The 27,424-nt window shown below is 46.2% G+C and overlaps 1 protein-coding gene across 7 annotated transcripts in view; it reads left to right on the top strand.

The window, feature by feature from the left end:
* Window positions 1-27,424, top strand: part of ULK1 (unc-51 like autophagy activating kinase 1) — a 94,728-nt gene that overhangs the window by 46,437 nt on the left and 20,867 nt on the right. For 6 of the 7 annotated variants that reach the window (XM_027652419.1, XM_027652418.1, XM_027652415.1 and 3 more), the window contains 7 exons: window positions 6,079-6,137; window positions 9,951-10,033; window positions 13,491-13,541; window positions 20,502-20,590; window positions 22,634-22,799; window positions 24,031-24,091; window positions 24,192-24,281. In XM_027652419.1, the coding sequence (XP_027508220.1) occupies window positions 6,079-6,137; window positions 9,951-10,033; window positions 13,491-13,541; window positions 20,502-20,590; window positions 22,634-22,799; window positions 24,031-24,091; window positions 24,192-24,281 (599 nt within the window). The remainder of the gene's footprint in view (window positions 1-6,078; window positions 6,138-9,950; window positions 10,034-13,490; window positions 13,542-20,501; window positions 20,591-22,633; window positions 22,800-24,030; window positions 24,092-24,191; window positions 24,282-27,424) is intronic. The other variant, XM_027652413.1, reaches the window with a different exon arrangement.

The following is a 27,424-nucleotide window of genomic DNA, read 5'->3' as shown; positions in this document are numbered from 1 at the left end:
CTGCATGGGAGAGCCTGGCACTCATTCTCCGTTGTAACTTAGTGCTTTTTAGTCTCTAAAGGCACCTTGATACTGTGCTCATTCAAATGATTTAGTTACCATTTAATATGGTGACTTTATCATAGGTGTTCTTTGCTTAGTAAATTGCACACAACTGTGGAGCACCTGATTTCTGTGGAAAGAACAGGTGGCTTTTATCATTGGTCACTGAGGGATGTCACAGAAATTTTTCTCCTGAAAACATTTGTTCCTATAGAGAAGACTTCCCCAGGAAATAGAATTGAATATCAGTCAGCTCCACTGAGCTCTCCAGCCAAGGTTTTGAAAGGGCAGATGGTCAGAAAACCATCAGTGTTCTGCCTGTAGGTGTGTGCTCAGGCTCACACAGAGGTGAGAGCAGTCCTGTGTGCCCACATCCCTGTGACTGAGCCATGGCAAACCCTGCCTTGGGCTGGGCAGGGAAGGGACACTTCAGCCCCTTCCCAGCAGCTCCTGACCCTTGCTTTATGTTTGCCTCATGAGATAACCTCTCTTTTTCATATACATCCAACATCTGTTGGGCTGGGAACGGGGTCATTTGTTCCTCTATTTCAATTTTTCCCCACGCCCTTTCCTCTTTTGGAGTTTGTATTTTGAAGCTCAATGCCAGACCGGTTTGTTAGTGCAGGAGCAGCTGTGGATTTGTTTGATCAGGGAGAAAGAGGAGCTCAGCCCAGATGGTTCTCTGTGCCCCATCTATTTGTTTTGGCCGTGTGTGTCACAAATTGCCTTCGAGCTGTGAGATCCAGGTGAAAGAAGCCTGTCCAGGGCAGATGCTGGGAAGCTGGTTAAAGGTTAACTGGCTTTCTATCTTTGTTGGCATGACTGTTGTCAGACTTTGCTGATGGTCACTGATCAAGGAGAAACTGTTGTTTACAGGGCTTTTAGGAGAAAAGAGGGGTAGTGGACAGGGGTGACTGGGACACCATGAATAGCAATGAGTGCTTTTGGGAGAGATGTCTCCAAATGGGCGGGGAGGGAACAGGCTGATTCCACACAGTGCCACCAGCAGACCCAGTTGTACAGGGAAGCCAGGAAGTGGATTTCTGACGTTAACCTCTTCAGGCTAAATCCTCACCGTGCCTTCCCTCCCAGGCTGGCAAGAACAGCCCCTCATCCCTGTCTGGCCGAGATTCCCATGGGAATCTGGAGCATGAAACATGCTGCATTTGGGTGCTCTGGCTGTTTTGCTGCATGAGCCAACCAGGCACCTCCAGGAGGCTGCAAGCCAAAGGGACTCCGGTGTTATCTGCAGGAAGGAGCTGCCTAAAAATAAAATAGGGTTTAGGGGAAATGGGTTAGATGGGGATATGGGTTAGATGGAGAAAAGATCAAATGTGTGGAAAGGCTGAGGCAGCTGTCAATCCAGAAAGTGTCCTAAATCAAGGCAGAGGTGTTTATGTGCGTGAATGTGATTTCTGGCTGTCTCAGAGTTAAAATTAACTATAGCTGGGTCACCCAAGGCAATTTCCCAGAGCCATTCCTGTCCCTTCCCTGCCTCACTGCACGCAGACAGGAAAGAAGCTGCTGATGCTCAGATGTGAACAGTTGGTAGGATGGCTGGTGAAGCTTTCTTAAGGAGCTTTTTGTATTAAACGTGCCCATAAACAAAACAGTGAGACTGCCATAGGGATGAGATTAATGGGATTCATAATCCCTATAAACAGATTTGCTGAGCACTGTACTAATGTGGAATTGTTAATTTGCCTTGCCTAATAAGTGGTCTGCACTTACACCTCTGCATTTCTGTCGCTGAGGACAGGACTTGAACAGTGCATTTCCTGGTCATGCTGACCAATACTGGGAAGTGCCTTGGGAGTGTAGTGGTTTCCTCTTGTCCTTACCGGAGCTGAAAAGACTGGGAGCCTGTGCCCCCTGTGAGGTGGTGCAGGCAGTGTAAACAAGTGACAACCAGAAGCAAAGCTGGAGGTAGAGAAGGAAAAGATTTACACAAGGTCTGAAACAATCTAAAACCAATCTAGTCCTTGTCAGATGGTGTTTTAAATATGATTAGTTAAATGACCTCAATCTCTCCTTTTTGCGGGGGAGGAATCACAGTGATATTTCTGGTGTTTTCTGTTGTGTGACCCCTTTTAAAACTGGGCAGCTCTTGGTAAGCAGACTCACCACCAAGCACATGTACTTTGTGTCAGAGCTGTCTCTGGCAGTAGCATGGGTCCCCTTGGACATCAGATCATCTAAGGACCATAAAACCTGATTATCTGCTGTCTGAGCCTTTGCATGAATCTTCCAGCTCTTTATGGATGTGATGCACTGTGGAGCCAGGGAGCAGGGGAGTGACATAAGAGGCAGTGCAAGTTTTTCTGCCCGGTCTGGCAGCTCTGAAAGAGTTAATCTGCCTGCTTGTGTCCCTGTCCCAGCTAGCTGTTAGGTGAAAAATTAATTTCCAAGTCTGGTGTACCAAGTTCACTGCTTTAATTCTGAGTTAATTCTGTCTGCATAAGTACCAGGATCATGTGTCACTTATAGCAACTGCCGTGTTGTGGAACGAGCCTTGAGGAAGACTAGGGAAGGGATGACTTTATACTTAGAATTTGTTAGGCAGGCCACTCTTTTGTTCCCAGATCTGTTCCTCTGGACTGTCCTGTGTCCATGGGGACAGGAATTCCTGGCAGTGGTAGGTTTATTCCGCTGAGACTGGGCACAGAGATTGACTTGTTGCTGTAGTCAGTGGCTTTTGGACCAGTGTTTGTGGGTCTCATCCTGCTCTGTTGGCAGCAGAGAGAGAAAACATCCACAGACAGCTGAAGAAGAAGGCTCAGGGGTCGGGTTTTTTGTTTGCTTGTTTCTGGTCCTGGGGCTTTCAGGTCCCCCAACTGCAGCCACTTCACTGTGGGAGTCTTAACAAGCAGAGGGTATTTGCAGCAAGATTTCAAGCTTTTCTGTGGAACTACTGAGCTAGAAACATCATTACTTGTTTATTTTTTTTCTCTCTCACATGTCTGAATCCCCTTTCTGCACCTTCAAATCTCCAAGGAAAGGATTCAAGGAACAGAGCAGATACCACACACCTGCTATGAAGTGTTGACTAGACAGGGCTGTTCAGGGAAGGTGTGAATGTCTCTGGCCCTCTTCTGTCTGAGTGCTGGGCTTTTGCATCCAGTCTTTGCCCAAGCACAACAAATCCAGTGCTGAGTGCTTTTGGAAACACCCCCCCTGCCTGCTTTTCACATGCAATTCACTTGCAGGCAGCCAGCACTGAGTGGGATTTGGCAGGGTTATGCCGAATGCCTTTGTTGGCTCAACATATTTCCACTGCTGCTGGGGACAAACTAACAGACTGGCATGATTGAATTTGTCCAATTGTCTCTATATATAGAAAGGACAGACAAAAACAGAACCAGTTACACCAATGCAGCTGCTCCATAGTAACACGAGAGGGGGACTGAGGGTGTGAATTGACCTGCTGGTGTGTCTCCTGTTCTTGGGGAAAGCTGAGCTGTCAGTTCTGCGTCCCTGGGTCTGACAGATGGATACTGTCCTGCAGGTAGCAGCTGGCTCTGTGTACCTCGACTGGTCTAGTTGTTACCTGCTTAAAATGTGCTTTTTCTGGTGTTTTTCATGGGCAGGGTGTGTCTGCCTGGAAGGTTGGTTTCAAGTTAAGTCCTTAGCTTCCTAGAAGAAGGGATTCCAGTGGCATTTTTACTCTCTTACAAATGGTTGTGTATTTTTTTCCATGATTCTCAGAGCAGCACTATTTATTGAAAGGAGAGGTGAGCAAAGTGTTTGAAGGTCCTAGTGCTTTATGAAATGCTTGGTGACAGCAGGAGAGCAGTGGGCATGTTACTGCAAGCCTGGGAGCCCTCTGCCAGGAATAGAAATGTGTGACTCATTTGATTAATAATAAAGTTATGTGAAGATTCAGTTGTTTTTACCAAATTAATGGTGATCCGTGGTTATCTGTGCTGGGCACTCACTAAAATGACTCTTCCCCCAGTATCTGTATTAGAGATCAGCCTATCATGGGCTGGGTGTGCAGGAGCAAGTGGGGATGGTGCTGAGACAAGCAGAATGTGGAGGAACAATAACCCTACGGGGATATCTCTTGAACTTGTACAATGAGGGGGGGAACTTCATTGAGGATTTTGTTTCTGTCCGAGCCAGTGCATGGAAACCCTCTCTAATGAGCTGGGCTTCATATATGAGCTGCTTTTAATATATTCTGTCTTTATTGCCAGGAAAATGTCTGACAAAACAGTGTTTGAAATAGATCAGAGCCTCATTGTATTTGTGAAACAATCGAGTTGTTGCGACAGGAAATGACCAGAGCACAGAGCCAAGGCTTGTGTCTCTCTGATGTGAATGAGCCCTTCCCTCCCTGTTCTGCTCCTCCTTGTACCTTGTGTCTGTCAGGCATATTTTTCATCACACAGAGCAGTGTGGCCAGGCCATTTGGTGCAGTGTGTGTTTGCCTCCTTAAAGTTGGCCAAAAATTACAGACCCAAGAACTTTAAGGGGAAAGGTGTAAAACGGAGTTTTCCATTTCGAGGGGAAGCAATTGGAAGTTTTGGTGCAGTTTGGCATCTGTGTAACAAGGTGCTTTGCTGAAGAACATTCATTTTGATGGGTTGTGGAGAAGGTGTTTTGGCACCTTCTGTTTGGGTCCTTGCTGTGTCTGTGAATGGCAGAGGGTGTGTTATTGCAGAAAAGACAACCAGGAAATCTTTATTTGCTTCCTTTAGGAATCCAATAGCACTTATTGGTACAAATCAATAGGAGAGTTGTGAAGCTTTTGTTGGTAAAGCTGTGTGAAAAATACTGTCCTGATGAGTGCTACACAAGTGTGTTGATATTAGCAGCTTCTGAGACTCTCCTTTGCATTCTCTTGAGGTTTTTTTACCGAGCTCTGTTATCCTCAATTTTCATCTTCACCCAGAGGGAGTAGGTGATGTTGAAACAGCATTTTATGTGGCTGCTTTTCCAGCCATGCTCTGTTAGTGGTATTTTGATGGCCATCTGCAGATTGGCTTGTCTGATTTGCCATTTTAAGCATCTTAATTGACCTTAAATGCTTCTAATTTAGAAATAGAAGTAGGTGGAAGGCTCGAGGGTTTTTAGAGCCTGCCCTGAACATCAGGAGAAGCTGCCTGTTGCCTCCTCATTCACACTTTCCTACACACTCTGCTGCACCAATAATTGACTGCAGATGAATCTCTGTGATCTTCCTCTCCTCTTTATGTGTGCCTTCATGTCTGTGTCATGCCAGCCAGCCTGCTCTGCCTTTAATAAAGAGACTCAGCCTAAGCAGGAAAGCTTGAGACACTAGGGTTAATTTACTGGCCTGTATTATTCATTGCATGAAAACAAATGGAGAACTTGTGTTAGCAGATTTTTACGTGTCTGTGCTTCTCTACTGGTGATTTTATTTTTAACCTCAGCCATAAACCTCTTGTGCCAATCCCCCCTCCCCCTTTTTTTTTTTTTTAATCTCATCTCTCAGAATTTGGAATCTTGTCATCCAACATCCCACGCAGTTGTGTGTATTACTGCACAAATAAAACAGGAGCTGTGGCTGGAGACCTTCTGGCTCCCTGGAATTAAAGGAGAAAATCCTAATTCAGTTGCTTTTTCTTCACATTCCCAGTCTCTTCACAGATCCTCTTGCCCATCAGCAGGCTCCCTGCCCCTCTTTTAAATGCCCTGCAGCATTAATCCATGTTCCCAGCAGGATCTGCCATTCACCATTTGAGGCTCCTCACGTATTCAATTATTTAGTCTTCTGGGGGAGGCTATTAGGCCAGCTCAAACCTGAACATCAGAGCCCACTGCAGTGATGGAAGGGGAGAGCAGGACAGAACCAGGTCAGGGACAAAATGGCAGCAGGCTAAAATACTGTATTTTCACTCTGGCACAGGGCTGGCTTTTCAGTCTAAAGCAAGCTGCAGGTTCTCATTGTCTGTGCTGGTCCAGCAATTGAAAAATGCCTCTCTGCTCTTCAGAGCTGCTGTGAAATAGAAATATTAATCCCTTTCCTTCACTGTCAACTGCTTTATGTACTGGTTTCTCTCTCCCATACAGGCCAGCAGCCCACAGGATCTCCGCCTCTTCTATGAGAAAAACAAGATGCTGATGCCCAAGTAAGCGTTTTTCCAGTGTTGCTGCTTGTGGGCACTTGTTTACCCTGTGTTTACACCTGTCCTCGCATGCTCCTGGCTTGTCACTCAGGGAGCTGACTAAAATATTTGGCCACCTGCCTTTCCCCATTCCTTATACCAGCAGTGATGTGGCCCAGAGAATCAGGCAGCAGTGGATAGCCAGAGTTGGTGTTCTCTCTCTCTGCAGACACTGTTGCTCCCCTGCAATGCAAAAATTCATGATTCTTAGTGATTCCAAGAGCCAGCTGGTGGTCTGGTTCCACACATGGCTTCCCTGAGGCTGAGAGCCTTGGGAATAGCTCATGGCAATTCTGGAAACCTGTGAGCAGCCAAACTGCAGTCCCTCCTGTAACCTGCAATACCTGACTGCAGATCACATTCCCATTTCTCACGTGTCAGGGCAGCAACTGCTTGTGTCCATCCTGCTCTTAGGGGGAAACACTATAACCTCCATGGAAATGGACACTGCTGCAGTTTCCAGGGGGAAGAGAACTGCTTTCATCCTAACAGGGTGTATGTTACCTCGCTGCTCAGTGCTGTGATTTGTCAGGGTATTTTGGTTTTGTTGCTGTGGTCTTTCCTTTTGATCTCTGAGCTCTTAAAGCAGAACCTCATGCCTACTCTGAAAACCTCAGCCTGGTACAGAGATAGGACTGAAGTTCCAGATAAGATATCCAAAAACTGGAAGGCCTTTTTTAAGCAGAAAGTGAGCTTCAAGTTGGCAGAGCTGCTAATGCAGCCACATATGCAGAAAGTTCAGTGGGTTGCTGTATATGGATTTTTGTTTTCCCTTATCAGTTCAGACAGCTCCAAGAGATAACTAGAAGGGACTGTCAAGAACCTGGAGCTCTTATCAATGACTTGTGCTTTCCCTTTAAGTACTTCCTTTTTTGATTTGGGGAGAAGGCAGATTTCTACCAGCATTAACTCTGGGGCATCTGCATATTCTCCTGGATTGAACTGGAGGGCTTGAGGGAGTAAAACACCCAAAGAGAACAATTTAAAGCAAAAATGCCACCACATAATGGGAGCTGGATAGTCTGTGTGAGCAGAAAGCAGACCTTCTGTTTTTCCTAAACAGCCCAAAACATGGCTGCTCACCTTTGAGGCAGTCCCTCTTACTAAGAGAGAAATTAATCCCTACAACTAATCAGCTTCCTTGTGTGGATCCTGCTGCCCTGCTGTTGTTTGGCTCGTGGTGCAGGCGAGGGGAGAAATGAAACTGGGCTGTAAGAGGAGAGCATGTCTGTGCTTGTAGGAATTAGTCCTTCTCCTCTGAGTCCTTTGCACAGCCTGCATTCACCATTTTCACTTATCTCCACTTTTGAACTACCAAACTCCTCCAAAATTTAGATCCAAGCCCACTGTTTTTTGGTTTTTTTTTGCTGTGGACATCAGATCTGAAGTGGCCTTTGTGTAAATGGCAATTCCCAGCTTTCCAAAGTCAGTTTGTCTCTGACGTGGGCTGCAATCTGTGCTATTCCTGAGTAAACATGAATAAACTGCTTGAGAGCCCTGCCAGCACAGGATGAAACACAAAACTACTCCAGAGACGACCTCCTCAGACTTCAGCAGTGCCAGGATTTGGTTTCATTTTCCTTGGGGCTCAGCAGGCTGGCACCCACCTCCCTGCCATGGCTGTGGAAAGTGCTGTGTTTTGGCTTGGGAATGGGGTGGGGAAGAAAAGCTCATTAAACGCTCCCCAGCAGTCCCTGCCTACCCAGCTGCTGCTGACAGGTGAGATGCTGTTCTGAGCATTCTGGGGAGCCCAAAGGCCTCACAATTTTAGCAGTGCTGATCTTAGTAGCTAACGTTTATCATACTGGTTTGCATGGCAAAGTACATCCCAGATCATGGGGTAATAAGGCAGATTTGTTACTTATCTTTAAAAAGGTGGCCTTGGAAAATAAATACTTGGAAAATAGAGTAGTAAAACTTGATGCTTCAGACGTGGGAGATAAGAGGAGACGGGCTGTTTGCATCATTCTCATCTGTGTTGTGCCATCTGAAGTCCATGGCTTGACCTGCCTGTTTCTTGGCTTTGAAGCCACAGCAAGGCCAAAGCCATAGCTGGGAAATGGACTCATTTTGGGTGAGAGCTTTGTGTGTCATGGATAAATAAATGATGATGATAACACTGCAGGACTGCAGGTCTCCAGCACTAATGTATTTTTCAGGAGACTGCTCACTGTGGTACCTTGGGTTATTCCATTACACAGTGGGCTTCCAAGGACACTTTCTTGATGAGAGGCTCAAACTGAGCCTGTCTTCCTGCATCCCTTCCAGAGTCCTGCTGGCCCTCCTCATGTGTCAACCTGAGAAGGCAACTAAACCATTCTAGCATCAGGGATGGAAGAGCAACTCCTCCAGTATGAAGAAGAATAAGGAATGCTTGCCATCATTCTCTGTTCTAGGAATCACTGTGTTCAAATTCCTGCCCCAGCAAGGCCTAGGGCTTCCTAGTAAAATAATTGGGTAGTACTGAAACCTATAAATACATACCTTGCCTCCCATTTCCTGTTTCATTGAACAGGAGTCTGGCAGTGCTAGCTAGCACCTTTTTTACCCCTCCTTCCACTATTTTTGTGCTAACTTCTGTTTTTGCCCTTTCTGTGGCAGGGCAGATTGGTGGAGATGGTGTAGGAAGGGTTCTTTCTCCCAGCATCAGTGGGGCTTGGCCTCAGGGCAGTGGGTGTTGCCAGCCCAGTGAAGGGCAGCCCTGCCTGAGCCACGTGTGAGATACTGAGCAGCTAAAATTACAGTGCTGGGCACACACAGGCCATTACCTCAGCTGACCCCAGTGTGGGGAGAGGGAAAAGCCTGGCAGAGCGTGGGGCCATGCTGGGCACAGCCATGATAAACAGAGTTAATAGTGAGAGGAGCTGGAACCACCCACGCTCTCATTTGGAGAGCTCTGCCCCAGCCTGGCTACTACAGCCCCCAGCAGCACTTCTGGTGATGGAGGGAAGTCAGCAGAGCTGAATCCACTTATGCAAGAGCTGAATTCCGCTTTCCCTGCCTTAATCTGGTCATTTATTCCCTGCATCTTGCAGTCTGCTGGGGTTGGGAAGAGCTGCCCTGGCCTCTCCTCCATCTGCCTGTGGGGCAAGGGAGAGCACAGTGATTTACAGCTCTTTTGTACTGCAAAGGCCATGGAAAAGAGTGTTTTCTTCCTAACTGTGCTGAAAAGTGGGGTGATAGCTGCATGAATTTTAGCTTGCTTTGGTGGCAGTTGCTCACATCTTAGTGGCCTCCAATTAATAAATGGTGTATATCAAGGAAGCAAATAGACAAAGGTTGCTTGCCAGCCTTACATAAGCTGCACTGAAAAACAAATGACTTAATAAAATGGTAGTAATTGATGATACATTTCACCACCAGTGTCTTAATTGGAAGCTTCCCCTTGGAAACTGCTTGATTTTAGTGCCCTCCTTATTTTCACTAGCACAAATGAAAGAGATTTTATTTATCAAGTGCAAAATACTGCACGTTAATGGGCTTAGCTGAGAACCAGAGGGCTGACACTGGCACCACTGTGGAAGGGAAGGATCTGCAGGTGCTCATGGGAGAGGCCACTAAAGCAAGATTAGCTGTAGCCTGAACAGTGACAGTGGGGAGTGAAAGCCAGAGATGCAAATAGAGACGTTTCAGTTCAGCCTCCCTCCAGTGAGCTCCTGGTGTTCCTGGCCCAGCAGGCACACAGAGTTTGCATTTGCCAGTTGCCTTCCTGAATGTGTAAAAGCAGTTTAAGTAGACTGCAAGTGTCTCTTACTTTGCTTTTGTTTGCAATCCTAGCATCCCCAGGGAGACATCAAGCCACCTGAGGCAGCTCCTGCTGGGCCTTTTGCAGCGTAACCATAAGGACCGCATGGACTTTGGTAAGACCTCCTTCCAGTCTTAGTTCTGCTGCCTCTCTGTGTGTCTCTTGTGCTGTGGCACTGCACAAACATCTGTACTTCTGGCTGGTGCTAGGAGAAGCATCCAGACACCTGGATCTCACGTGTGCCTTGAGGGCTGCATAGTCTTGGGGGTTTTAGTACATGTGCTGGAAAGGTCCGTGCTGATTTCGGTACAATTTTGCAAACCTGGAGATGTGGCACACCTTCAGCTTGTGTTTGTTACTTGTGTTCCCTCTCCTGGCTTCTGCTTTTATAATCTCTCTGAACTTTGATTGTAAAATGTGGTTTTCTCTGGCATAGCCCCCAAAGCTGCAAGCTGCACCCATTTACTGAACAATTCAGTCAATACCCTCCATTTCTCAGGATCTACCATGATAATTTGAGCCTGGAGACCATAGCTGCTTGCAGACCCTTTCCTCCTCCAGGTTTCTGTGGAAGGAAGCTGTGGTTCTTATGAGGGCTCAACCTGGCAGTCCCTGAGCCTGTGTCTGTCTCCTGTCTTGGCTGACATGGAGATTTCATTTTTTTTTTTTTTTCTTAATTCCTTCTAAATTAAGAAGAGTCACTGTGAGCCAGCTGGTTCTGACTTTGGCAGCATTTTACAGATGTGTTTTAGCTGAGCCAAAAGGTCTGAAGAACCTCCTAGTAAAGCCCTGCCCTAGAGGAAAGCAAGCAGAGGTGGAGCCTTTCCTAGAGCCCCTGAAAGGGCCAAGTCGTCTAAAGGCAAAGATGTCCTGAGTGTTTTCAGGATGTTGCTTTTTAGTCAGACTTGGGGTAAAAGAGTTTGATATTTCTGTGTTTTGGGCATTGGTTTTTGGTTGTTTTTTTGTTGCTTATCTGCTCAAGTGGATTGTTCCCTGCTGGGCAGCACGTGTTAGCTGATGAAGAGAAATTGTTTTACACCCTCTGTTATTCTTCTGGATTAGAGATGCCAGGAAAGCCTTTCTGGGGACGGTCATCTGGGTGGATTAACAGAGGCTGATCATAATTACCCAGTGATGAATGTAAAGAACTGGTTACTGGGGTGCAGAAGTGAGAGAATGAGCCTTTTGATAAGGGAGTTGTTGAAGCCCTTGGCAAGACTTGGCTTGGATAGAAGCACCTTGCAGTATTATTCCCTGCAGATCTTCTATCTGGCTGTGGATCTCCACCTCTTCTATCATGCTGCTATGTGCATTTAAAAAGAAGGTATCCTTGAGGTTCTTGACTCCCTGCTATCAGAAATTGAGTCTGCCAAACCTTTTTAGACCCCCATAAGCTGTTTTTGTACCTCCTGGGAGTAGGCTGTATGAGTCAGTGTCTAACACTTAGAAATTTAAGATAATAAATTTTGATATCACTCAAGACAACACTTTCAGCACTGAGATTATTGGCTGCTGCAAGATCCTTTTCTCTATAAATTGTCACATCCTTCTAAAATATAATTGTTTTTAAGGGGTATGTGAGAAAATAATCTGCAGAGAAGCCTATATTTGAGATATTCCTTGTGCTTTATAGAAGGCAGATCTTGATGAGTGTGTGGCATCTCATGACACATTCTGATATCTCCTGTCAGCTGAGAGGAAAGCAACTACCAGAACCATGATTTATTTAGACCAATCCACTTCCCCATTATCCAGTCGTATACTTGGTCCCGTCCACCTCCAGATGATGCCCCTTGCCAAGATAGCAGCAATATGTAAATGAGAGCACTTCCCTGTGCCCATTTAGTGTCACCTTTTCAGCTACTGTGTGAGCCCAGCTGTGCACAAGCTGTTCATGTTCTGTAGCTCTGGATCCCATCCAGACCTCCCCCTTCCCTTAGCTGGCTCCCAGTGCTTTGTCCTCCCACTGCCCAGCTCACCACTGGACGTTCTCTTCACCTGCACTGTTTACAAAAGGCCTGCTTTGGCTGATGGTCAGTGCCTTTGTTCACTGCCCCTGTACCCTCCAGAGCTCTGTAAGGTGAAAATTGAAGATTTGTGAGTGCTGCTGGGTCAGGCATGATTCCTGAGCCACTCTCCCCAGAGGGGGGGGTTTCCTGCTGCTCCTTTTTCCCTGAGGCCCTCTGCAATCTGCCTGGAGTTGTGCACAGTGCCCTCCACGGAGCTGCCCCAGAGTTTAGTTGAGTCACACAACAGCAACACATAAGCTTGAAACTTCATTTGCTTGTTGTGTCTCTCAGCTGCTGTTCTACCAGGAACTGGTGGTCTTTGCAATCTCAAGATTATCTAGAGGAAAACCAAGAGGGTTTCAAGTTGCAAGTTTCCTGCTGATGATTACAAGCTGGGCTATTTAAATTTTACTTTGCAAGCACAGCTAATAAGCAGTTTGGAGCGGGGAGGGGGAAAAGTGAAAGAAATGATCATTTCCACCCCCTCAGTTGAGTCAGCTTGGCTGAGGGATGGTACACTCCTCTAGAGGAGCAATCTGAAGAAGAAGCAGGAAACTCCAGCAGCTGAGCAGCTCCTCCAGGATGGGGATGTTCTCCATCCACAGCAGATGTAATCTGTGAGATGCCAGCTTTCCCTGCCAGAGAGTTCCATCCCTTCTGTTGTGCTAAGCCCACACTCAGGCTGCAGGACCCTGCCGTGGTGGTGGCAAGGAGGGGCTGGGGAGACAGGGATTGTTTAAGATTAAAAAGCAGACAAAAAACCCAGTTGCTACTTTCTGGAAAGCTCACTGGCCAAAGAGGAGCTGTTTACAGAAGGAGAAGTTTGTAAACCTTGGGTGTTGCAACAGGAAATCCATGCTGGGAAAAGAAGTTGAAGTGCCTGCAGTTAGCTCCATAATCAGTGTTGATCCATGACTAACATTCTCAAAAGGCTGAGTTGCTGATTGTGATAGGAGAGGACTGGCACAGAGCTGCAATGAATCAGAGATGAAGGAGTTGGGAGAAGTGGCTGCTTGTGAGGACAGGCAAACATGTCCTCATGTCTCCAGCAAGCCAGGACAGAAGCTTTTCTTGGCCTGGATCTGTGGAATGTTCTCCCTTAAAGAGGGGAGGAAGCAGCAGTTGTGTCTGGTGTGAAAGAGAGGGAGTTCTGGGCTGTGATCCTTTCTGCCCTCAGTGTGTGCAGGGTTTGGGTCTGTGTGTGATGGAAAATCACTCAGTGGAGGTCTTTTTGTCCATCATTCCTCTTCAGTGTAGTGAGTGGCTGTGCAGTGTGATAAATACAGTTCCTCTGGATCCCTGCAGTTAGGATGACTCACCATCCTGATCAGCCAGGGATCCAGATAATTTCCCATCCTTTTTATATGAGCGGGTCCTGCATCCAGTCCCTACCCTGCATTCTTGACCCCTACTGTATACAACTGCAGTCAGCCAGCTTCCAAGGTTGACTGGATTGCATGGAAAAATCGCTGTAAAACACCGTAACTTGCTATGCTTTGATTGCTTTGTAAACTTCTTACAGTTATTTCCTTTCACTGAGTCACGGTTCTTGATTTTTTTCAGATGAGTTTTTCCATCACCCATTCTTGGATGCAAGTGCCTCTATGAAAAAATGTAAGTATTGCATTTTCAATTACAACTCTTTTTGAACCGTGGCCAGACTTCCTTTGCTGCTAGTTCAAAAGGAAAGAAAAACACTGCTTTATGTTTCCTTAGTTATTTAGGCAGGGATTCAGTGTTTGTTAGTGTGTCATGTCCAGATTTTACCATCAAAATGTATTTAATTTGACTGAGTTATCTTCAAAGGGATGATTAGAGGGCTATTTAGAAACCTGAAGTAGAAGCAAATGTAGCTTTGAAATGTATTCAGCTGCTTTGTATGAAGTGCTTGGTCAGTGGGGTGCCTGTAGATGAACAGGATTATGTATCATGGTCTTGCTTTTCATCCTCATCTGTAGGACCACTCAGGATTGTGAATGGTGCAAACTGGTACTCTTGGCTGTGCTTGCCAGGTGCTGCCTTAGGTTGTCTGTGCGAAATGGCTTTGGTTACCAAACTATTTTTCATCTTTTACCTTGAAGTTCTTGATAAATCTTTTTGTAGAAGGGTTACCTTTGGATACTCTCTGAGAGCTGGTCAAAACAGAGTTCCATTGAAAGTTCTCTCTCCCCTCTTTTGATTCATAACTTTGAACATATTTCCAGCCACATGTACTATGGCCCAGAGGTTTGTTTTCGTTGAAAGCAGTTCAGAATTCCTTCTGGTGTGGGGGGTATCGTAGTCTTCTGGCCAAGAGACCCTTGGCTTAGTGGAATTGTGTAGGGTTGTCTTCTTCTGGAAGGATCTTCCTGGACCTTTAATCTCCTCAGTAAATGAATGATAGAGCCAAGAATTTTCATCAGTGATTGATTTGGGGTGCCCAGTGCAAGGGCTGGAAGTTCTGGAGGAAACCTGTCCAACACAAACACAGAGCCCCTCTTGGATGTGTACCATGGGTGGACACCCCTTGTCTGGTGTCCACGTCACTCCTGACAGTCTCTTGCTTTCCTGCTGGCAGAGCAGGACTTCTCAGTTGTTCCTGATCAGATTTTAACTGTGCACTCAGGTGACCTTCCTGCGGGCAAGAAAAGACGCTTCTGGTTTAGGGTCGCTTGGAAGGCAGCCAAGGCCCTGTCTCCACCTGCACCAGCGAGATGTGGGGCCAGCCCTGCCAAACGGGGCTGCTCTGCCGGCAGGAGAGGACTCTGCCACTGTGGGACTGCTCCTAAGCCAGCCCAGCTCTTGGCACCTGCTGCACTGCTGCTGGGTGGGAAAAGCCCTCCGAAGTCCGATCCCCCTGTGGGCAGAGGATCCCCCCCTCAGGATGTTCCTGCATGCCCACCAACTCATCTCCTACCTCCGGCTGTTCCACTGCTTCACTGGCCAGGGGAGCAGAAAAACCCCTGCAAACCAGAGAGGGTTCTTCTGACTTGGCCCCAGTTCCCAGCTTGTGCCCGCTTGCTGTGCAGGAACCAGAGGTGCTATGATGAACAGGGGACTGTAGCTCAGCCTTTGCCCCCAGCTGCACCAAGGTTAACAGTGTGGGGTCAAGGGCCAATAAAAAAAGCCCCTTTACAGACAGGTAGGGTCTCCAGACCTCTCTGCTGCCCTGCTGGTCCTCGCCTCCAGACATACGTCCACAGCCTGGAGTTTTCTCCAGGCAGGAAAGACTGCTACTGGTTTTGAAAACATGAAGAGAAGTACCTCTGCATTGCTGGAGATGTTGGAGTTGTGCACAGAAACCTGCTACTGGAGGAGATAGGTCTGTAGTCTGCTGTGAGGTCTCTGCTGCTGCCAGTTGGCAGTGATGGGTTAGAGCCTCTGGGAAGTGCAGTGAAGAGCCTGGATGAGAAAGGCTGCCTGTGGTCCTTTTGATTTCTGAATAGGTGAGAGAAGAGCCAGTGTGTCAGCAGAGGTCAGGGTTGTGGTGACCTCCATAAGAAAAGCTCACCTGAGATGTGTGGGATGCTGCTTAACATGGCAGTGTGCTTGACTCCTGCACAGTTGTAGCTGAAGTTGGTGTCTTGGCAAGGCTGCAGTTCTCAGGGGCTGCCTCCCTGGCTCTGCATGCTGAGCTAAGAGTCCAAAAGCTTTATTGTGCTGCTTCATCTCAACATGTGGCTCAGCATCACCAGTGTAGGAAGGATCAAAGAGGAGAAGAGATACAGCTGCATCTGAATGATGGTGGTCGTGCTCAGGCTGAATTAGAGTCCTCAGGCTTCCAGTGGAGAACTGGGGGAAGGAACAGTGTGCCTCATCTTTTTGTTCTCCTTGAGAGATCACAACTGGCCACCAGTGACTGCAGTGGAAGCAGGACTAACTCATCACATCCAAGTGTGCAAGTGTCTCTTAGGAGTGTTTGTTGGATGATTTGTACCAGGAGTAGTGACCACTGTGATGGACACACTGAGACCTCAGCTGAGCTCAGGGACCCAAAGTGCAGCCTTTGCCCTTGCAGTTCAGAGGTGCCTGCACTGCACATGCAGGGAACCATGTGTCCATTCAGGTCCCAAACCAGTTTTCAGGTGTGGCACCTCCTGTCCAAATGAGAACATTTTGCAGGATGAGCAGAGTGTGCTGGTCTCTGTAGCCTTACAGACACTTCTGCCCTCAGGTGACAAGGACAGAACAGGAGAGGTGCCACCAGCAACACGGTGATCAAAAATGAAGTGAGAGCCACAGGCTGTTCGTTCTATGTGGATCTCTGTTAGTACACATGGAATTGTAAAGGGTTTTTTTAATATAACACAATTCTGGAAAATTGGGGAATCCTCGAGTATGGGTCATTCTCCAAGTAGATAATTTTGAAGTTGCTCAGACAGGGTGATCCCCCTCGTTGAAATCCATTTGTGTATTTTGCAAGACACTCCAGCAAAATCAGCATTTCTTTCAAAAGTCTTTCAATACATTTCTGACAAGCACACCCTCTTCACTTCTCTTTCAAGGGATGGTTGTTCTTATGTCCATCCTCTCATCTCCCTCCTTTGGTGGAGGACTTAAGGGACTTAAGTCTTCTGCCACTCTGGGTGTACCACAGAGCTCTGCTCACAACAGGCTTTAGCCTGGAGAGTGGTTCAGGGCCTTGGGCTTTGTTAACTAAGATGTATACTTTATTTTTTGTTTATTTATTTATAATTAATTTTGTATTGTGGGGTTTATACCTGTGACTAAGCATGTACTTTAGATGTGCAAAAATTTATTAATAAAGTCTTTAAAATACGGTGTCTAGTCAGAATGTCGTCTGTCTGTAGCCAGGCCTGATCAGCATATGGTATTGGGGCCGTGTGTTACAGTAATAATGCTTGAGAAGGCTTAATTAGACACTTGTGCAAGTCTTCTCTCAGTAAACACATTGTAATTGGTACCCGTGCAGAATATTTTGGAGGTTTTTCTGCTCCTGCCTTTAATGAATGGTGAGCTGCTGCCTCCTTTGCACTGAGTTAAGAGAGCATGAAAGGTGAGCTGCTCTGGTTCAGAAGTGCACAGGTAGTGCAGTGTCTTAAATACCTGTCTGGCTTAACTTGACTTTTACCATCTTCATAGTCTTATTGTACATAAAACAGGCGATAACTAGCAAAAAATCACCGTGACTTCTGCACATAGAAGGTTTTAATGGTGCAGATTTTTAAACTCTGAAAAGCAACTTATTTGCCAAGTCCTTTCAGAGTTTACACTCAAGTTATTGCCTTGTCAGGGATTGCAATTAAAGAACTTCTTGGTGACTGGTTTTAATTGAATCCAGTTAATCAGAAAAGTGCATCTTTCCAGTACGTGTAGAACTCAGATTCCAAATAAAGCTTTTCTATAAAGCTTGAGGGTCAGATATTTTTAGGATAATGGAGCCTCTGGCAGGATGATGTGTCAGAAGTGATTTTTTTGCAAGCGTAGGATCCAATATCGAGATCTGCACAGCTGGAGCACAGGCTTGCCTTTATGGCTCCCAGCTCTCCCATTTGGAAACCAGTTGGCACTGGTTACACAATGTGCAGGATGACTGTTTTGTTGCTGGAGCGAGTTGGAGAGGACAATTATGAAAACAGACTTATTTACATTACAATTACAATCCAGCAATTTCTGGATTTGGGTGGGGGCCTACAATTCATGTTAACATTCCCTGCATTCAGACTCAACTGAAAACATGATGAGCCAAGTGTTTGCACCCTTTTTAATTTTAAACTGGGAGTGCCTGGGTGTGTGGAGGAGATGGAAGCAGGCGTCTTGCTTTCAAGCTGTCCTACATGGCTGACACTGAAAAAAATGCCCCAGCAGGGCTGTGGAAGTCAAAGAGGGTTTCCCAGAGCCAAACCTCATGGTTCTACATGCATCAAAGTCCATGTGGAGTGTCAGGGCCTTCAGAGTTGGAGCTCACAGCATTACAGTGTCAATTTGGGGAGTTCAAAGGGATTTAAGTAAGAACAGTGATTAACAGAGGCTGTATCTCAAGGAGTGCTTCATGCAGCTGAGTTTTGAGTTTTCAGATGATAGTGGCAAAGTCTGCCTTCGTGTCTTCCCTCCTGATTAATGAAAAGCTGTCTGAAGCAAATAGACAAAAATAGAAAAGTCTCAATTCCAGCCAGGTTTAAATCAATAATCACACGACCAAAATAGACTGGAGGGGACCTTGTGAGAGAACTGAAATGACTCTAACAAAACTACTCATTCCAGGAAAGACGAATGGTGATTCAAGTCTTGCAGCCAGCACATCTGGATACAGTTCAGAATTTGCTTATCTTTTCTTAAAAGCACCTTTCCATAAGAGGAAGGTCTGTCTGTACATGGGTGAATTGTTCTGTAATAGCTGGCAGGATGAAAAGGGGGGAGATTTTTTTCCCCCCTGTCAGATTTCTGGTATTAAATACATAGGGAAGGTTCTAGAGATTGCTCTGTAGGAGGATTGTGGAGATCAAAAGCAGTGTGATTTAGGCAGGACAGAGCTCTCTGTTTTACAGGCAGGTTGTCAGACCTCTGTGTGTGTTCCCTGAGTGCAGGGAGTGGGAAGCAGCTGTGCTGGCTGTGGGCACAGTGGCTGCCCCCAGAGCCCCTGACTGACCTCCCAGAACACCCATCAGGGCACCAGTCCCTGCTCCCTTAGCAGAGCCAGGGCAGTGTGTTACAACAGCACAGACCATCAAGTGCACGAAATCTAGTCTGGAATGGATACAGAAGTTAAAAAGTAGCCTCTTGCAAAGCTTTGGGAAGATTTATTTCCTTACAAATCTAACCCTCAAACTGCTGGCAGAGTGAGCAGTGCCAGTGTGGCCCATCACAGGAGGGTGTGCCCTGCACACCAGCCTGTCCCAGCCATCCCACTGGGCATTCCCACTGCACAGCCCCAGGGCTCTGCTGCATCGGTCTCTATTGGCAGTACAGCAACCTCTTTAGAAAATTATTCAGGTTTTGTTACTGTTTGCAAAGGCTGGAGATCACAGTGACCCTGGTTAAACCATTACAGTGGTCAATTACTTACGTTAAAATATATTTTTTAAGTCTGTGCTGCTTTGGCTTTATTTTGCTGTTGTTGAATCTTGTCACATCTCTCAGACTGAGGAATTCAGTGTCTCAGTGATTGCTCTCTTTGTGCTCAGAGACTCTGGTCCAGTCATCCTTTAACCTTCTTTGATAGGCTGCATGGAAAGACTGCCTAAAGCCTTTTATTAAAAGGCATATTTACCCATTCTTTTATCTTTAGAACACTGTTTCAATAGTTAATTGCAGAGAGATAGACTTTTATTTTTCTAGCATGTTGAATAGAGTAAGTACTTTGTAGTATCTAATGGGATTAATGACAGAGGTAGTTTTACTTCAAACAGAAGCATTCTTCTTCCAGGTGTTATTAATCTCCCTTATAATAAGTATGGAGTCATTAGCACAGGTCCTGTAAAGGTAGAAATTTGAGACAAGGTGCTAATTCTCTGCAAGCATAATGGAAGAGCAGCAGTGTTCCTCTCCTCACTTTAGCATTGCTTCTGATCTCTGTCTTAAGTCATTCAAATACCAAAATGGTTCCAGTGTAAAATCTGACTTCAGGCTGCCTTGAAGTGGGGATTTTGGGATCTTCTGTGTTGTTCAGTCTTGTGTGTGTGGACCAGAGAATTTGAACCACTAACTACTTCAAAGTCCTTTGAAGAGCCAGTGTTACCTTTGACTGTCTCCCTCCTTGGCTCTTCCAGGTTATTTACTGAACCTCACTTGCATAAGTCATTGGAGTTAAATAAATGTTCTTTTCTCCTGTGATGCCTTAATCATATTTTCTGCCTGAAGGTCAATGCTAACTAGGCCTTTCAGAGTGAGCTTTAGGCCTCTGTGAGAGTTACAAAAGCCAGTTTGACAATGAAGGGAATAAAATGGGCAGTTCTGATATTGAACAAAAAAAATAAGAGGAAGGGATGCAGGAATGGCCTGTGCTGTGGAACAGTTTCTGTACAAAGAGGTAAATAACCCAAACATCTTTAACTTGAAGAAGTGACCAAGAGAGAACAAGCTGAGCTGTAGGAAACAATGCTCTATTTGCTTGAGGAAACCCCCTTGAGGGTTTTTTGTTGGCTTTTGGGGGTTTTTTTAATAGCACGTGGCCTGGGATGCCCAAATGGCCATTTGGGCAGCAAACACATGGGGCTTGAGTAGGCAGGTGTGTCCCACATCTGATGTGTGTGTGCTAAGCCCCGAGGTCTGAAGAGGAAGAAACTCTAAGGGTATGAATTCTGCCCCTAACATGAATAACTCAGTCTGCTTTTCTGTTTTATCTTTCCCTTCATTTGCAAAGACGCTTTGGAGGATGTTTATGGCAGAAACTACCTGGGTAGCACCTTGGTCAGGTGTCCTGAGACCTGTGAGATAGTGCACAGAGGGAGTGGAGGGATGTGAATCACGTAACTGAACAGAAGACTAATTCAATTTTGTTCTCCTTCAATTGACCACATCTGATACGTGATGGTACATGAGATAAAACTGATGGGAAAAGATGAGAAAGACCTTTTATTATTGATCGATCTTAGTTTGACAACTTCTTTTGGTTTTGTCTTTTGCTGGTTTTAGCTGCTTCCGTGCCAATGCCTTCTTATCCCAGTTCAGGCTCCGGTAGTTCCTCCAGCAGCTCTTCCACTTCCCACCTGGCATCACCTCCTGTAAGTACAGCTCAGAGCATGCACTGCTTGTGTTAATGGTCTCCCTGTTTGTATTTTTGAAATGAGGTCTCTGGTTTTGTTCTCTTCCGCTACAAGTCACCGAATACTTCAGTTCTGCCTGGGCTTAGTTTAGGGTTTGGACTGTGGAGGTTGGCTGTCTCTCCACAAGACATATTTCAATGTGCCATTGCCTATTATATGAAACACCTTTATGAAAGAAGTTGGTATGAGTGACACGAGCTTGTCTTGGCAGAGATGGAAAGCTCTTTGGAGCTGAAACCAGTTGCTAATTCAGGGTATTGCACTGATTTCTTGGCTGCAGGTTCTCTGTTTTCAAGCAAAGTCTCTGCAGCCTGGCAGGATATCCACCTTCTTTGCAAAGTGACCCTCCTTCTTTCTGACCAGCATTCCCAGGCACCACAGGGAGACATTCAGCAAAGCTGTTTGCTCAGACCAGACCTGCCACAGTCCAGTGGTCTTGTGAGAGATGATCTGAACTGATGGTTTTTCTCTCTGGTTACATGAAATGGTGAATACTTTTCTGGAGGGCAGAATGTTAACTGACCATTGAAATGACATTCCTCCAGCTCGTTGAACTGAAAGCTTGTTTTGGGAGGCTCTTGGTGAAAGCTGCCTTTGACTTTGAACTCAGGAATGCTGGTGGTGTGATGGGTAAGGGAAGGGAGAAGGATGGAATTTTTTCCTCCCTGGCATGACAGCTTTTTTAGTTTGTTCTCTGAGTTTCCCTGGGCCAGGGTGTCTCATCCTGGTGTGGGCAGTGCTGAGAGGCACTAGCAGAAGGTGTTGTAGGTGCTCACAGTGTGGACAGGACAGAGAGGACAGTTCTGCTCTCCTCTGAATGTTGCATAACTGTGTCCCCAGGAGCTTCTTCCTCCCTGCAGCAGCCCGGGGTAAAGGAGGGCTGAGCCCTCCTGACCATAAGACTCCAGAAATGAGCAGATGGTGTGAAAAGCAGACTGACTCTCCTGAGCTTTCCTGGTCTGTGAGTACAGAGTCACTGCCAGACTGGGAGGAGGTCTTACATTAGAGGTGCACTGCACCTCTCCTGCTCTGCCTTCTGCTGATGGAGGTGGCTCAGCCTGGGAAAAACGCTGCATCTCCAGGGCAGAGCTCACAGATTGGGTGGAAAAGAGACAACTTTGACAGCTGGAAAATTCCTTCTGCCTGTGTGTACTGCATGTACAGTGAGAGGGAGTCCCCACTGGTACAGCAGGAGAGTCTTTGGAGGGTGAGCAAGGTCTCAGTGGGGCCCAAGTGAAAGCTGATTCAAGTCTTTCTCAGCCCGGAAATGCATGAGGATAAAGATTGTGATCTGCTCCGTGGGCAGTTCAGCTGCCTTAAAGCTTTCTTAAACCATCCAGCTTCCTCCATCTGTCTGCAGAACGAGAGGATTGTGGGGCTATTCATCATTAGGCTGAAGGAAGCAGGAAAATGGGATGTTTTAGGGACCCTCCTGCCTCTGACAGCTGTGAGCTGTTCGTCTACTGAAAGCTTAGTCTCCTTCAGGCCTTTCTTTAACTCTTTATCAGCACCACAGTGAAACAAGATGGTCTTGAAAGTGCAGGAACACTTATCTGCATGTTAGTTACCAAGGGCTTCCTGCAAAAGCATGAGTACAGACCAGATGGTTAATGTTTAAGAACAAACCAAAAAACGTAACTCAGAATAACAACCCAGAGTGTCTCTGAGAACTCCTCTCAGTTTCCCAGCCATACTGGAGTGAGTTGGTGGAAAATGCGTGGTTGATGCAGAAAGGGATGCAATACCTCAAGTGTATTTTTCTTATCTGTGGAGCATCAGACACGCTGGAAGTACGTTTTGTGTAACAAAAGATGCGCTGTTCTGACAGGGACATAAAAGGCTGTTCCTTTTCAGTAAATTAAACAGCTGCTCCTGGCAAACTATCAGCCCTGGTGTATCAGCAAAATGTTGTTTGTAGCCTTGTACAGCTCAGTTTAAAGGATGGAGCAGAATGATGAAGTAGCTGTGCTGAAGCCAGTGTTTGTTTTCTCCTTGAATTAGCAGTCCCTTGGAGAGATGCAGCAGCAGCTGCAGGAGAAGGCGCTGGCGTCTCCTACCCAGGATTCTCCTGGCTTTCTGCATGGATCTAAGGACTCTGCTGGGAGCAGCAGCAAGAATTCGTCCTGTGACACAGATGACTTCGTCATGGTCCCAGCACAGTTCTCAAGTAAGGTGGTTTCTGGAAATGCAGGGTGTTCTGAGCAGAGTTTGAAAGAGCAATTAAACCTCTCTGTTTTGACTGAATAGCAGGAATGGTTTTGTCCTCAATCTGGAAGAGACATCTGTCTCACTGGCTAGTTTCATAGGGTATTTTGTAATTACCTTTAAAGACAGGATTTGAGAGTAAAGATTACTTGGGGGCCTCAGTAAGAGGTTGAACCTGGAAATCCAACTGGAAAGGAAGATAAGTAGGCTCACAGGGAAATGTCTTTCACAGAAACCTTTCCCATGTCACCCTCTCTTCAGTCTCACTCAGCATCACAGTCCAAGGCAGGATTCCAGCCAGCAGGCTGGATTTCACACTTGAAAACATCCCTGAAAAGACTAAAATATGTTGTTTTTTCCTTCAAACACTCTGATTTTCGTTTGAGCACCTGTGTTTATACTTGGATAGGAATTCCTTGAAAATATATCTGTACATATAAGCCAGGACCTCAGTTCAGCTACATGCCTAAATATCTCCATGCATGAGTCCTTACTTAACAAGCAGAAGGACATTGTTCAACCTTGACCATGTGCATGATGCTTTGCTGAGTTGGAACGTGGTGATAAATGCTGTGATTCCTCCTTTCACAGTTGCACCACTTGTTATAAAACAGGAATTTGGAGGGGTAGAGCTGGAATTTCTGAAAGATCTCTGTTGTGCAGTCTTTATGATAAGGAAAAGCTCAGTGTTGCTTGTGTTTTCCCTGGGATCAGTGGTGGGACCAGTATACACTTGCCTTGTGCTAGTCATGTTCCCACTGTTCCGATGTTTTGGCACAGGCACAAGCTTCCCTGTGTTGTGTATCCAGCTACCAGCTCATTTGACTGCCCTGGATTTTTGCCACAAAGGACAGGGATGTTTCAGAGCCCTACATGCAGCATGTACCACTATCCTTTTGCACAGCACCTAGTGGGCATGTACCTAGTGCCCCAAATGACTGTCAGGTCTTGGCCCCCTTCCAAAAGGGCTTGCTTTCAGCCTGAATTTTCCCAAACTTCAGGGTATAAGGATCAGCAGCATCGACATCAGCTTCAGCCCACTTGTATTTTGCAAAACACTGACTTCAGAAACAACTCAGCAGGGATTGGAGAGGCAGGAAATTCTACACAAAATCTCAGTTGTTCTGCATGTATAAAGATTTTTAAGAAAATTACCTTGAATTAATCTGTTTCTGCACTTCCTTGTTCCTCAGGTGATTTAACTGCTGAGGCTGCAGGAGGGAAACCAATCCAGGACAGTCTGATGTACAGCGGGTAAGGCCACCAAGGCAACTGAAATTGTCCACGGGGTGTCTGGGGCTTCAAGGTTCTGGTTCCCAGGACCTAATAGCTGGGTTCTTTCTGTCTTCCTCAGGAGTTCTTTGGTGACTTCAGCAGGCTTGGAAAGCCAGGGAAGGACACCATCTCCATCACCCCCGTACAGCAGTTCTCCAAGCCCATCCAGGTAGGAAAAACTGTTCAGTGGTGACTGTGCAGCATTGAACAATTGAACACCCATTGACTTCCAGGAGGGGATTTTACAGCTGTTGGTGTGCTGGGAAAGATCCACATCTCTCCTTTTAATTAAAGGTTAACAAGGAACACCCAGGAGAAACTCCCCAGCCTTGGGCACTGATAGTCCCAACTCCAGAGCCTGTCTCTCCCTCTTGTGGCCCTCAGCAGGGGCTAGGAGAGAATGCAGGAGAGCTGGAATTAACTGTTCCCTGGGGGTGCAGGGATTATTCTCAAGCAGAAAGTAAATGCACTCCACCAGCATGTATCAGCTACTCATCCCCTCAGTGGAGTATTCCAGCTAAGGACCCTTGTTTCTGAATTTGTGAGTGAATTGGAGCACAGCACTTCATCCAAGCCTGAAAGTACAATGGACTTGAGTTACTGGGCAAGTGTGGAGGAGTGTTGCTCATCTCCCCTTGCTGTTGAAGGACAGATGTGGGCCTGCTTAGTTGTTTGTGGTTTGTTTGAAAAGCTCCTTGCACTGTCTCTCTGTAAAGTAATGCTACGTGGGCCTTGTTTACTAACGGAAGATGCAGGAGGAGGAGGAATGAGTGCAAACAGGCGTGGTCATGGGTTTAGTTCCAGCTAAACCAATTGCTCTAAACTCAGTTGTGGCCTTCAGAAATGTCTTGGTGACAGCTGCCCACACACAACAGGAGCAGCTGCCCAGTGCTGCCAGCGGGTCCAGAAACACTTTTGTATTCCGATGGTGTTAACGGTCTGTGGAAGGTGATCCCATTGACTCTAGGCCTGGAAGCCTTAGGGTATGTGCTTAGCTTGCAGGGAAGTGGTAGTGCTGCTTCCCATCTCGTTCTTGCCTGCCAGGGAAGCAGGACAGCTTTCATCTTCTGTTCTGTCAATATGGCACCTGTCAGGGGAGGATGGTTGAAGGGGATTTTCACACTGGGAGATGGATGACCCTAAAGTCTTTTTTAAGAAGAAAATACAGTCCCAGGCTATGTGTTGAACACATTTGTCACATTAACTGAGCCCAGAAAATGACAAAACATAGCCTCAAAGCATACAAATTTAACAGAGAATAATATAGCTCAGAGGCTCACTGACGTGATCAGATTAATTGCCAAGCGCGTACCACAGTGTGGAGTTTAATTGCATGAGGCTTCTTATGCCATCACCTGCTAAGCTTTTTAACAGCTTATTCCTTAACTGATTCCTTTGCATTCTGGGGATCAGTCTTTATTAAAGGATTTGGTCTTGCTTCTGGACAGCAGTGAGTGGAAATTCATGGAAGTTGACTACAAATGCTGCCTACTTCTCACTGGTCACCACAGTGGCCCCATCGTCCTCCACTGGATCACAAGGTGGCAAGTCAATGGCAGTGGCTTTGATCTAAACATGTTGCTGCTCTCACTGTCTTTCCTACTCATTCCCAGCAGCTTCTGTGGAGCAGATGCCAGACCCTCTAGTGCTACTTTCCACTTTTCTATCTGCTTTTGAAGAAACACTGTAAAGTTCCTTCCTACTCTGTCCAGGATGGGGAATAAGATATCAGTAATGAGACATTGGAGCTGTCACTCTGAATCCAGAGGATAAACCATGGCCTTTGACTTGTCCCCTGAAAGTGCTTGGAACTGGTGCCACCCAGGTGTGCCCTCCCTGGGTTTCAGTGCCCTTCCTTGTATAAATGCCATAAGACCTCTTGGTTCAGCACTTGGCTCCACTGGCACAGAGGACTCCTGGTTTTCCCTCTCTCTTTGCTCACTCAGAAGCAGCAGTTCTCCCTTGTGTGTGGCTCCAGGCTAGCAAGCAGTGCTGGCTGCAGTCCAAGTGGGACAGAAAGCAAAGGCTGTTTCAGAGTGGCCAGCAGTGGGTTTTCCTCAGGATGTCATGGTACACTCTAGGACAACTCTCCTTGCTCTTACCTAAGAGATTAAGGACTAGGCAGAATTAAAATATGCTGATAGTTGATTTTTTTTTAAATTATTTTTTTAAACGCTTCCTTGAAGATAATTATTAAGTCTAATGAAAGGTAATTCCTTGGATGTACCCCACAGCAATGGATTTAATACTGTTTTGAAAGAGCTTTTAATTACTGCCAAGTAATTAAACTCCTTGTCCCAGCTTTATCTCTTGGACTTTGCAAGTTTATGGTCAGTTGTATTCTTTAAGGCTCAAGGCCAGTTGGTAGGTTTAGTTTATGTCACTTCATTTGGGTCATTTCCTTTGCAACTTGCACTTTGTGAAGAAAACGAGGACTTGATATAACTCCTTTCACCCAAGAGCTTCTTTTCCTTTAAAGGATTTTGACCAGATGGAAAAGACAGTGTTTGAAATGTATGTTCAAACTCAGGGTATGTACGAGGCTTGACACGAACCCTCAGATTTCTTGGTGAAAGCTCTGTTTGCTTTTTGTCTGCCATGACACCATGTCTCACACTGATGGAAGACAGAGACACCAGAGCCTCACCTTTCTGCTGAGCAATTGGAAACCCTGATTGCCTTTGTTTTATTGTGTGTCAATGAAGAATCAAGGGCCCAAAGGAGTGATGCTTCCAGCTTCTCAGGGGCAGACCCAGGCGTGTGTCCTCGACTGACAGCAAGGGAGACTGCAGAAGCCTTCACTGCCAATAAGATCTTTCTGTAATTGTTCAACATCCCCCCAATTGGTGTTGGCAGTTGTAAATAGCATTGCCATGGCAATTAATCCTAGAATTCTGTGGCCTTTGGAAGAAGACTTTAGGCAGCTGCTTAGTTAAATGTGCTGTTTGCATGAGTTTTGTACAGCAGGGTCCGTGTATAGCCTGGTGTACAGGCAAAGAGTGACGGGGGAAACCATCACCTGGGGAACAGGTATCAGATGGGAACTGATTCACCTGCTTGCAGGGACCTGGGAAGAAACCTGAAGTTTGCAGAATGGGCCTGTCCCCTTTTTATGTGTGATATTCTGTCTAACTATGATGGGTACATGGATACTCACTCCTGTCTGAAATTTATTTTCTCCTGAGTTGCCTTCTCCTCCCCGTAGTTAACTTGCAAATACTCTGATTTGCACCACTGCATTCTCTTTGTGCTGTGAGACTTCCAGAGTCTGCAGTGGCTGCAGTGGTGCCTCTGCATGAATCAATCACAAGT

The sequence above is a fragment of the Corapipo altera genome, unplaced genomic scaffold (assembly GCF_003945725.1).
Source record: "Corapipo altera isolate COAL_440 unplaced genomic scaffold, ASM394572v1 67, whole genome shotgun sequence".
Taxonomy (NCBI): Eukaryota; Metazoa; Chordata; class Aves; order Passeriformes; family Pipridae; genus Corapipo; species Corapipo altera.
The sequence above is the reverse complement of the archived record's forward strand: the minus strand, read 5'-3'. Positions and strand labels throughout refer to the sequence as shown.